General features: G+C 39.3%; 1 protein-coding gene across 4 annotated transcripts in view; it reads left to right on the top strand.

The window, feature by feature from the left end:
- Positions 1-10,005, top strand: part of LPIN2 (lipin 2) — a 46,007-nt gene extending 36,002 nt beyond the window's left edge. For 2 of the 4 annotated variants that reach the window (XM_074821365.1, XM_074821345.1), the window contains exons 15-20: positions 415-563; positions 1,364-1,450; positions 3,237-3,389; positions 4,412-4,526; positions 5,200-5,303; positions 5,627-10,005. In XM_074821365.1, coding sequence (XP_074677466.1) covers positions 415-563; positions 1,364-1,450; positions 3,237-3,389; positions 4,412-4,526; positions 5,200-5,303; positions 5,627-5,771 — 753 coding nt within the window. In that variant the 3' untranslated portion in view covers positions 5,772-10,005. Of the gene's footprint in view, positions 1-414; positions 564-1,363; positions 1,455-3,236; positions 3,390-4,411; positions 4,527-5,199; positions 5,304-5,626 lie in introns of those variants that run through there. The other 2 variants (XM_074821350.1, XM_074821357.1) reach the window with 2 other exon arrangements.
- The last annotated feature ends 2,774 nt before the right edge of the window (positions 10,006-12,779 follow it).

The following is a 12,779-nucleotide window of genomic DNA, read 5'->3' as shown; positions in this document are numbered from 1 at the left end:
ATTGCAGTCTAATTTACAAGTTAGTTCTGCTACTGTGTAAATGTGACTTTCATCAGGGAAGAATTTTGAGGAAAGCATCCACTAAGTAGAAAATACTATTGCATCCTATAGCAAACTAGGAGTTCCATTTGATAGTTCTGTAAGTCTCTTGTAATAGCAAGAATTACAGTAGCAGAGAGTCAAATATCTGCTGCTGTAAGCAGATATAGGAACTATGGACAAATACATGTTCCCAATCTACAAAACAGACTTTGCTAGCAAAGCTGTGCCAGCGTTAAATTATGGTTCACTTTTTGATGAGTTAAAATAGACAAGGAAGAGTATATGAGCCATTTTCTGTAGATCATTTATGATTCTAACAATTTTATAGTAAGGGTAACTTATATTTTTCAATTATTTTGATTTATTCTAAAGGCAAAGTTGAAGCTCAGAGATGGCCCTAATGATGTTGTTTTTAGTATTACAACCCAGTATCAAGGGACCTGCCGTTGTGCAGGAACAATATATCTCTGGAACTGGAATGATAAAATCATCATATCAGACATTGATGGAACAATAACCAAGTAAGTATCATTGCTTTTTTTTCTTTTCTTTGATTTTTTTTAAAATCTTGCTTTATTGATCCTATCCTGCTTTTCAAAATAAGATTGTCCTGGTTTAGCCAGGATAGGGTTAAGTTTCCCCAGCAGTGGGGGGGTGGTTCTAGCCAGGTTATTCAGATACCATATTCACATCCTGGTGCCGAAGCGGGACTGTGGGATTTGCTCTATTCTCACTGCTGTATTGGTAGATATTTTGCTCTGTTCATTGTTATTACTGTTATTCTTATTGTTATTGTTTGTTGTGTTACTGTTGCACTGTTGTATTAAACCTCTCCTTATCTCAGCCTCGGGGCTTTGTATTTCACTCCCTTTGTGGGGGAGGGGCAGTGGCCCCGTGGTCTCAGACCCCGGCAGGGGCTAAACCACCACAACTTAAAGAAACTTGATTTAAGAAGACTATTAAAGAATGTTCATTAACAGTCATGAAAGAAACTTACTGCTTTGATTTTAATTTGTACTTGCATTTACAGCAAACTAGAAAATGTCTTTTAAAAGAATAGTGCAAAGGAGATAATGTTTACTATGTGACTATTGCCCTTTCAGTTAGACTTCTCCAGGTTTAGCAGCCATAGGTTAACTTGGAAACTGACCTGTGTTGTATGGCCCCACTAATTGCTCTGTCTGGAGTAGTTACTTGAAATCATTAGGACTGTCTGCAGAGATATTTCCAGAAATACTTATTATAAATTGTATATTCATTAGTGGTTGTCTTTAACAAAACTCATATACTTAGTATCAGCTATCTCTGATTTTGCTTTTAGGTCTGATGCTTTAGGACAGATCCTCCCTCAGCTTGGCAAGGACTGGACTCATCAGGGCATTGCAAAACTCTATCATTCCATAAATGAGTGAGTATGTAATCTATGAAACAGATAGGGTTTTCTGGAGTTTGGGAATTAATGGGCAGGTAATTGGATTGTTGTTAATAATTATGCAATTTATTACAATTTGTTGGTCTAAATGTGGGGAAGTGAGCTACTTCTGTCACTCACAAACAAAACTAAGTTCTTTCCCCAGATGTATACTTCTACAGGAATGGAAGCCACCACTTCTACTAGTTCCCTTCTCAAATGTTTGATTCTGCATTTTAGTTCTTAAAATCTGTGTGTAATATTGGTGTGACTACAGAAGAGAACCATAATAGCAATAATTTCTTGGACAGTCATGCATATCTCTGTTTCCACCAGCTTGGATTGATCACAAAGCCTATTACAAACATGATACAGTGTAAATTCAAACCTAAATTGTGTCCTTCCAATGCATAAATGTTCTATGTTTTAATGTGTTTGCTACCAAACTCAAGTTGAATGCTCCTTAACATGAAAACTATCCTAATTAGGCTTGTTTCAGAACAACTTGCCACTGCCACAAAGGGAGGGTTGGTGACCTGACTCAAGTTTTCTGTCACTTGTGCTTCTGACATAAGCTGATGCAGTTCAGTAAAACAGTAGAAAAGTAACTCAGCAAAATGGCAATTTCCCCTTCCCCACTCTGGGTTAGTCAAGTGAAAGTGCTCACCTTGTGATCTGCAAGAACCTGCAGAGGCAGCCCATGTGCCCTTGCAGCAGTGGTGAGGTGTTTGCTTAGTTCGAAAGTGTCGTGAACCACACCCTGATAAATGTACTGTTCATCTAAGAGCCTTGTAATATTTATGTCCAGTAACTCAGGGCAGAATAGACTTACATATTTCCTCCCCTTCAGCTTTGATCCTTTAGAAAACTTTTTTTCGAAAATATAGTGATGCCAGAAATAATACCTGCTACTGACGATGATCACAGGATGATCAACTGTTAAACACTTAATGATCCACTTGAAACAATCAACTCTTATCTTTGTTTTTAGGTTTAGTAGTCTTTCTTTCCCCAAAAAATATTTGGGATCTTAGAATCTATTGTTGGCCTTCATTCTGTGGCTAAATTTCAGCCGTGGCTCCTTGCAGTCCATGGGAGATAACCTGAACTTTTTTTTTGTTTTCAGTGCATAATAGAAGAGTAGTTTTGGAATTATTTGACAAATTGAATCAAGTCTTTGAAAATGCACATAACACTCAAGACTTTTGTGCATAAAGTAACTGCACAAATCTGGGTAACAGATGAACCTATGAAGTCTGCAGGAAAAATTTAGGGGCTTGATGAATGCCTCTTGTTATCCATACTTCACTCTGCACTGCGAATTCTGCCAACAAGCTGAAAAAAGTCCAACAACCAAGACAGGAGATCTGGCATCCAATATTATGTGATGCAGATAATTTAAAAAATTGCTATCATCCTGCAGCTGGGCTGAAAGAAGCTGGATAAAACCAATGTGGCACTTGTTTAAACACAATTTAGTCCATCTAATTGTGTCATCTGAATATTACCATCCCTGGTTGGGTTTTTTTGGGTTGTTTTTTGTGGGGTTTTTTTGTTTTGTTTTTACTTTCCTGTTTTTTGGTTTTGATTGAGTTATGCATTTAAACTATTATATGCCTTGCAGATTTTTTAACAGTGAAACAGTCTTTTCCTTGTGTGTGTGCAGAGCACTGCAATGGGTCAATACCTAAACTGGTGCCTCTGGACATTGATATAACCGTATACTTAGTTGCAAAGAAATTCTTCAGCAGGAATATGAACTAAGTTGATAATTCTTTTCTAGAAATGGCTACAAGTTTCTGTACTGTTCTGCTCGTGCCATTGGGATGGCAGATATGACCAGAGGATACCTACACTGGGTGAATGACAAAGGAACAATTCTCCCCAGGGGCCCTCTCATGTTGTCCCCCAGCAGTTTGTTTTCTGCCTTGCATAGGTAAGCATGTGGGATTTCATACATCCGTTTCCTCCCCATCTCAGAGAAAGAAGCAAAATAAAAAGATTTGGCATGCTGACCATTACAGCTGTAACCAAACGTTCCACTCAGTGCTAGATTTGCTACTGAGACTTGATGTGCCTCTAGTGATCATTTATAAGCTCTTTGTTTTGTCTGAATTTCCCTTGTTGTGTACTTCTGTTTCTGAGGGCATGTTAGAAGTGGCCACAAAACACAAAATATCGTAGAGCAGCTCATTTTCCCTTTTATTCATTTTTCCAGTCCATGACTGATTACTGTTAGGTTCTGTTTATATCAGTACAAATTTGTCCTTTTAAGCATAGCTGTAAGGATTGTAGTGCAGTGCTACTACACAAGATAGAGGGAAAAGAAGAAAAGCTGGGGAATATTATAGACTGTCATACTAAATGATCTTGCAGTATTGGGAGTGCTCTGTATATGACTACTTAAAAAGCAATATGGAGTTTAGCTATGGTTCAACTCAGCTGATCTTTTGAACCAGTCATAGTCAACTGTTCTTGATGGGAAGAGCTAATAGGGGAAAAGTCTTTTTGGTTTTGCTTGATTTTTAGTAAAAACAACTGATTCATGGCTAGCAATAACAGCAACTTCTGTTAAAGTCACTAAGGCCTTCCGTACTATTGTCAGAGACAGAAGGTGTAACGAGCTTACACGTACTTGATCAGGTCTTCTGATTCATATGGTCATCTACAATAAAAGCTGTTCACAAACTGCATTCACAACTGGGAATTTCATCCCATTTATGTAGCCTACGCACAGGTTGTTCACCTATTTTTTTCACTATGGATGTTGGAAAACAGCAAATGTTTTATTGTTTCATTGTCTCGTATCATTCTTGGATAACTACTGACCAATGTCTATATAACTACCAACACTAGCAACAGGAAGCAATGAGACTATAAATATCAGATAAATGGGGGAAGGAGGATACCCTCTATAAAATCATGATTTACAATTTGACTGTTGAAATTTTATTTTAGGGAAGTAATAGAAAAGAAGCCTGAAAAGTTCAAAATCGAATGTTTGAATGATATCAAGAATTTGTTTGCTCCCAGTAAACAGCCTTTCTATGCTGCTTTTGGAAACAGACCCAATGTAAGTCTGCCCCTTTCTAATTGAAGGGTTAAAATGCATGAAGTACTTGGGAAGCAAAAGAAATAAGCTTTTCTTTTTGTTTCTATTTAAATTTGAATAAGGAAATAGGACACTGGTGCTCTTATGGGTTTGGTCAGGAAAGCCCACATGCAGATACCTTAAATAAAAGCTGCTAGAACTGCTTATGTGAGACAGGTTACAAGGATGTGATAGTGTTCTCAGAATTTTATTAAATATATGCCATATTCTTTTCCAGCATTTTTGACAGCCTTATAACCTAAGCGTATTAATTCAGTGCTCTTCAGTCTCAAATCCTTTTTCCTATTGTACGGTTCCTGTATTTTTTCTGCAGCTCAATGCTTTCGTAATTGTAAGAGGAATATTGTCAGAAGGAATAGTATTGTGTGGTATAGATTTTGGGTACATTTGTGGTCCCAGGCTTGGGAACAGGAATTAAATGTTTGGAGGCGGGGGGATTGTTTTGTTATGGTGTGTGTATGATGTTTGGGTTTTGTTTTTTTTGTTTTTTGGCTGTTGTTTAGGGGACTTTTATTTAAGGGGCAGTTTTACTGCACCCTTTTTGGATCAGCTTTTTTCATTCCTTCAAGAAATTGTTTGTGATACACATTCAATAAGGAGATGTTGAAGCATGTGCTGTTCATGCTTTTTGCAGGATGTGTATGCCTACATGCAAGTGGGAGTTCCAGACTGCAGAATATTCACTGTGAATCCAAAGGGTGAACTGATCCAAGAACGGACTAAGGGAAACAAATCTTCGTAAGATCATTTTTGTTATTTCAACTAAAGAAAGTATTTAGGAATGAGATCACAAAATAATTGCATTTGTGACTGTGGTGATTTGATCTATTACATACAACACATGAAAATCTTATTTGCCAGAGACTTACAGCTTTGGATACTTGACTGAAAGTTTTCAAAAAGAAAAGTAAACTGGCAAAATAAAATTGAAAATTGCTTCTGCAGTAGTGATGCCTTATTTGACTATAGCTTTCTGGTCTAGGCTTCTAAAGCTCCTTTTTGGCTACAGTTGAACAGTGACCAGACTGTTAAATATTGGTCTTTCTTCTTTTTTAATATAGGTATTACAGACTAAGTGAGCTTGTGGAACATGTGTTCCCATTGCTTAATAAAGAACAGAGTTCTGCATTTCCGTGCCCAGAATTCAGCTCCTTTTGCTACTGGAGAGAGCCTCTTCCTGACCTTAACATGGACGACCTGGCCTGAAAAATACTTCTCACCTAGAGATGGAATTTCATATTCAGCTACTCAACTTCAGTTTAAATGTGAAGAACTTTCTTAATGAAGATGCTAATTTATATACTGGTACCGTAAGTCTTACTAAAGAAATCACTTTAACTCCGTTGGTTTAAAACAAAGAAAATGCAAAGCTACTGTCTTATTTTTTTGTGTATGGGGTTTTTTTTTGTTTGTTTGTTTATCGCTTGTCTTTATATACCTGTTCTAAGGCACTTGAGATTGGCCTGTCATTGATGGTCATGGTACCCAAGTGCTTCAAGGCAACGAAATGCTGAGGTAAACTATGATTTTGCATTTTCATCAATACAGACCTTATTGTAAACATAGATTTTATTTTTTTTTATTAGTCTTAATAGTGTATTTTCTAAAATGAAGCCAAAAAGTGTATGGAAACTGCCAAATAGAATGTCAGACCTATTAACAAAAAGTGTGGTCTAATGTTCAGGTGGGCAATTAGGCCATTTTTGAAAGGAGCCAGAACCTAAGACCAGTGTGCTCTTTCTCAGCTAAAATACAGAAAATGTGTAGAGGTTACTAGCCTGACAGACTCTGAAGACATAAAATGCCTCTTTAAATGTAAATATACCTTTTGTCACATGTACAAGACTGTGCTTTTACAATTCACGCTCAAACTAACTCTGCTTATTGCTTTTTTTACATGCAGTGTTTAAACTATTTCATGAGCTTGTTAAAATGGAAGTTGTCTTCAGATACTTGTATGGCTTTTGTTTTCAGGCTGCACTATGTCATGTAAAATTTCCATCAAGAAAAATCTTGAACATTTCTGTAAGAGTTGGGGAGCTGGCATTTTTATTTCCTTTTTCAACACAGAGCTGATGCATATGTGTGTGTATGCTGTGTAGGCCAGTAAAACGTATGTACAGATTATATTCAGGGAATTGTAATACTAAAAAAATTATGTATTTAATTTTTTAATTGTCTACTGCAGGTCTTTCCAGAATTCTGTATTGCAGGTTTTCAGTAGCTGGAAGGAAATACAGCTCAATAGTGAGATTCCAGGTATGAGAATGGTTAAATGCTGCAGAGCAGAATAAACCTTTTTTTTTTTCTTTTTTTTTTTTTTTTTTTAAAGAGTTTTGGGTTATTCATAAACATTGTGCTGGTCATTCCTCAGGTTCAGATCAGAGCCTGTGAACAAACTGCATTCCAAGTCTAGTGTTTATCAGCTGTAAAAGCAGCTAGCATTTCTCTTTCCAAAAATAGTTGAAGGCAAAGGTAGTTCTGCTTTTTAAGTTGAGTTAGTGCATTTAACCTCCTTCGGACAAATCTATGGTGAGAATGTATCATTCCACCAGCCTAGAGTGTTTAAGGACTACAGTCATTTAAACATCAATCCTGGGCTTTCTGGGCACACAGTCTTTTCTGTCGCTCCTTAAGCAAGTTGCTGGGGCCATACATTAAAGATCCTTCCAGGGGCAACACCCAGAATTTTCACCAGGCTCTGGGGCGACCTTCCCCACTGCTCCCCGTATGCACCTCCCAGTGGGAGCAGGGAAGTGCGAGTGATCGTTAGAGGGCATTTGTATGGTTACCTGCTGCGGTGCCTGCACCAGGGCTGCTCTTCTTGGAAACAGCTTGAGCAGGCCCTTCTGCTTCAGCTTACTTGGGCTGAATGTAGAAAAGGAGCTCTCTGTTTCACTACCTGCAAAAGGGCACATTTAGAGGATTTTACCCCCCCCACCGCAGCCCCAGGAATATTTTTCTTCTATCAGGCCGAGTAGGCTTAACCCACAGTTCTGTTGTAACACCAGCTAGTGCTAGACAATTGGTGAACTGCTCGGGGGGGTAATTTTTAGATCAGTATATAAATGAAATAACTTCCCCCCCCCCCCCCCCCCATTCTAAAACTCTAGTGTATTCCTATGGTTATATAACATTAAATAAAGAATGGGGGCAAGCAAAACCAACATGGAACCTCTTTTTCAAAGCAGGAGTATGAGAGTGGGAAAGAAAACATACCTATCTGTCATGGTGTGGGTTGAAAGGCATCACTGTTCTTGTACAGTGAGAACAATACTTCCTGTGACTGTTTCAGCATATTCTTGGTCCTGTCACCAATCTACTCAGTGTTCAAGTGGATTTCACAGGATTCAACTCAAAGGATATTTTGCTCTTACTGCTTCTTTTTTTCCTTTTTTTTTACTTACAAACATAATTCCTTTTTTTTTTCCTTTTCTTACCTTTTATTCCATAGATTTCATTAGAAACTGAGATTTTCATGATCACCAAGTGCTTTGAATATCAATGGGATTTGAGCTTTTAAGTCATTTAAATACTTTAAATAGGAATCCAACATAAAATATTTTAATTACAAGATGAAATATTCTATCTAAAGATTATATTTTACATAAAGGGAGTGAAGCTGCCTCTCCTAAAACAGTGGATGTCAAAATTTTCTTTACTGCGCTTAACTTATTCTTGGTGGCCCTGATATTACCTGGGGTTTTTCTAAAAATAAGAGCACTTCATGAAACTGGGATGAGTTTCCAAATGGGACAGATTATTACCAAGATTTGTCTGTATTTTTCTTGGTTAATTTTTTTCTCTTCAGTTCCATTCATCTTTTCAGCTTGTCATAAAGGCAAGCTGTGGATTTTAAGATGGGCACTTGAGTAAATGAGCAGTGTAGAAAAATAGTATCAGGTGTATCCCAAAACACATCTAATTTAAGATGGTCTGAATACGGGGGTTGGGTGGTTGTAGAGAGCTCCCCATTCTGCTAACCTGTTATTTTGCATTATAGGGATGTCCAACAAGTTGCTTAGTTTAAAATTTTGCTTTTTCTGCTCTGTAACAGCTACAGTTTTGATATATGTTTTTTGATAAAATGTAATGGTGTTCTTTAGTATTTCTGATATGAGTAGGGCGGGGTTTTGTTTTGTTTTTCTAAATCTGGCTTGTATTTGAAGCTTTTCAGATTGTTTGTTAACCCTGTTTAGGGACAGAATAGGGGGGCACTGTACCTGTCATTGCATACCTATGTAATTTGGACTGCTGGGCACTTTACTGACTCTAGAAAAGACATCTCATTACTATCAACCCGTAGGCTTTGCTGCAATATTAATATGAATTGGAGTAAGAAAGAATTATGCATTAGCCTGCCCTTTGTTACCTTAGCCGAGAGAAGTGGCCTGAAACTGATGTTTGAGAACAAGTTGTGCTACGCTTACTTAAAATCAGCGCAAGCTAAATCATTCTTTCTGTGAAAGAGGAACTTCTAAGTGTATGTGCCTGTAGGCACATGCACACCCCTGTTAAGACTGTGTTGTTGAAGATGCAGATCCTCTTAGCATTGGAACCATGTCAAAGGCTGAGTCAATGATACCTATCTGGAAATAAACGAGGAACATTGCAATTCAAAACTTTAGAGACTTGGACATTACCCATTTCTATAATGATTTAATGATCAGTAACTTAAGTGGTACACATTTCTGGATATTTATTTTTTTTATTGTACGGAGCATGTTTGCACTTCGACAGGTTGGGCTCTCATCCCTAACAGTATACAATTGCACGTGCAATCTTGGCTCACGTATCCTTAGCTTCCTGTCATCAGTATATTCCTTCTAAAACTTTTTTTCTTTTGTCAACTGGAGAAGTTTTAACACTTGTGTCAACTCCATTATGGAACTTCTGAAGCAAACTCTGAATCCGCTTATGGTAAAGACAAAAGAGATGAGATTTCATGTTAATATTTCATACAAGTCTTCTAGAAAATGCTGTCATATGAATGAGAGTTGTTTAAATGACTGTAATGCAAATTCATAATGAAACATCAAAAATACACAGTGAATCTGAGATGCCTTTGAAGTGTCACTTTTGCCTGAAGAAGTTTTAGTTTCCAAAGTGAAAATCTGCTGAATAGAATGGAATTGTTTTGAATTTTTTTTACAGTGTTAATTACTTCCAGATGAAAGTTAAAATGTTGGTTTATTTTGAGGGTGGGAAAACTCTCTTCAATCACTTGTTTCATTTTTATGTTGAAGATGTGGAATATTTGATTGTTAAGCAACCCAATCACTAATAAGATAGTGTGTTTAAAATTGTCAAATCTGTGATCATACCAATACAGTGGTTTTTGTTAAGACTGGACTACCTTGGGTACAGTAACCCACACTTCAGTGCAATGTTTATTGATGTTCAGAACAATGTTATCACAATAAACAAACATAAACTGAAATACTTCTTCTCTTGTACTTGCGAATTCCGTTCTTGTATTGCTAATTTAGTAAATGTGGGGTTATTTAAATTTTACATGGAATTCAAGTTGCTCTTCTAAGGACTATGATACACTTGCTTTCTCTCGCACTCGATTTACTTTTTTCAGAGTATTGATACAACTGATAAATAATTGCTGTCATCAAACTTACATTGTGTGCCAGTACCAATACTGGATTATAACTATAAAGAAAAGCAAACATGTTTTAATACTACAGATTATCAGGTAACAGATGCATGGTTTGGGAATACACAAGCTGCCTTGAAAAAAATCTTGCAACTGCACAGTTTGAGCTCTTGTGCATCTGCCCTTATTTGGAGTTTTATCCTAATTCCTTCAAAGTTAACTTTTTCCTTTCAAGGCAGAGAGTGTTGTCTTCCATTACAGTTAAATTGCTTAAGGCAATTACTGTGAGACCATCTTGAAAAAGGGGCCTCAAGCTTTCAGTAGAAACTTATTCTTCCTGGTCTCTTGCTGCTGTTGGTAAATGCAACTAATTAGCAGCCTACCTTAGAAAATTCAACCATTTCAGTAACACATAAAAGTATGGCAGATCTGCATGAAGTGTAAACTATGTTGTACCTTTTGATCCTTCTGCAGTGTGTGTCACTTGTGTTGCTACTCCCAGCACCCATTTGCTTTCCTTGTGCCTAGACAGAGCTTTCTGCTGGTGTTTTATCATCTCCTGCATTTCTGTTGGGTTTCCCCTGTGATTCTGATTCACACCGGGGGCACTTCACTCCTCACACCACACTCTCTTCACTGCCTGTCTACTTGCTTGCCCTGCAGTGAGCAACTATGCCAGTGCAAGCAGGAGAAGGGTGGCGTGTCCTGTGCATGCCAAATGTTCGGATCTGTTGCAAAAACATTTCTGAGCTGGTGTTGTCTCTCCTGTGTCCATCTTACTGTTGGACTCCTACTGGGGGTAATCTTGGTCATGGTGGATGGATTTTTTGGTCTTGAAGCAACTGTCTTAAATGCATAAAGAATAGAACCACAGTTTCCAAGAATGGGGACTTTCCTGTGTGTGTGCAGGGCACCGTGTCTAGAGTTGTGCCCTGCAGTTTGGACACCGAGGGGCCTGGGGGCTGCGTGTGCATCCCTGCACCACGTGGGTGGGAAGTACATGTGCACTCCCACTTGTTGCAGTTGCCAGCCGAGCTGTCGGACCAGGGGTGAGCTGAGCTGTGAGTCAGCTCGCTGCTCAGAAGGGTTTTCTGGGCAGATGTCCTGCATGGGAGGGAGGGGGATGGTTCAGAGCTTCTGAAGGTTTTCACTGTTTCACAGCAAGGGCCTGTCAGGGGCAGCCACTTCCATGCAATGTGTTTTCTAAGCATGACAATACCAGCAGCATTTCCTCCTCTCCCCTCGCCTTAGACAAATTAATCAAACCCACAGTGATGTTTCTGCCCCATACCAGAGATGCCCAAGACCCCTCTAATCATGCAGGGGGCTGCTGCAAAGAGTAGCAGAAAGACTCCAGCGCTATAACCCCACGCAGTATTTTCCTTCATGGCCAAAGTGGCTGCTGGCCGAGGACCAGAGCGAGTATAGTGCTTTGAACGGGGCACAATTAACTGTGTGTTGGGCTAATTACAAACGATGCAAAGCCACCTCCTCAGGAGTGCTACAGAAGCCTTTGCTTGTAAGGAAGTATGCCAGATATGGTTTTGACTAAATGTTCATTTTTTTTCTGATTTCATCTGAATTCTGCTTGAAGGACTGGGTGGCTGCCAGTCTCGCTTACCCCAGCACTGATTGCTGGTGCACCTTATGTTTTCTTAGGCATTTATTTTTTTCTAGTCTTTTTCTGCCTTCTTTCCCTTCTCCTTCCTATCTCACTGTTCTTTGATCTTACATTCCCCACTTCCAATGGTACTTCATCTGTATGTGTTCTGGTGAGAATAAGCAACGTAGCCTGAACTGTTCTGTCTAGAACTGGCTGAAGGGCAGGGCTCAAAGGGTTGTGGTGATTTGGGCTACATCTGGCTGGGGACTGCTCACCAGCAGTGTTCCTCAGGGTTCAATTCTAGGCCCAGTTCTGCTCAGTATATTTATCAGCAATCTGGGTGCAGGAGTTGAATGCACCATTAGTAAGTTTGCCATGATACCAAAGTGGGAGGTGCTGTTGACTCTCTTGAGGGACAAGAGGCCTTGCAGAAGGATCTAGATAGATTGGAGCATTGGGCAACAATTAATGGGATGAAATTTAACAAGTCTAAATGCTGGATTCTGCACCTAGGATGAAGTAATGCTGGGCACAAGTATAAAGTGGGAGAAGAGTGCCTGGAGAACAGCCCTGCAGAAAGGGATCTGGGGGTGCTGGTCAGCAGCAGGCTCAATATGAGTCAGGACTGTCATGCCCTGGCAGCCCAGAGGGCAAATCTTATCCTGGGGCGCATCGAAAACCAGCCGATCAAAAGAGGTGATTATCCCGCTGTATTCAGCGTTGGTGCGGCCTCGCCTTGAATACTGTGTGCAGTTCTGGGCCTCACAATTTAGGAAGGATGTGAAGGTCCTTGAATGCGTCCAGAGGAGGGCAACAAAGCTGGTGAAAGGGCTGGAAGGCGTGTCCTGTGAGGAGAGGCTGAGAACTTTGGACTTGCCTAGTTTGGAGAAAAGGAGGCTGAGGGGCAACCTCATTGCTCTCCGCGGCTCCCTGAGGAGGGGAAGGGGAGAGGGAGGTGCTGATGTCTTCTCCCTGGGTATCCAGTGACAGGATGCATGGGAATGGT

Source organism: Strix aluco, chromosome 1 (genome assembly GCF_031877795.1).
Source record: "Strix aluco isolate bStrAlu1 chromosome 1, bStrAlu1.hap1, whole genome shotgun sequence".
Classification (NCBI taxonomy): Eukaryota; Metazoa; Chordata; class Aves; order Strigiformes; family Strigidae; genus Strix; species Strix aluco.
This window is presented reverse-complemented; position numbering and strand designations above follow the sequence as displayed.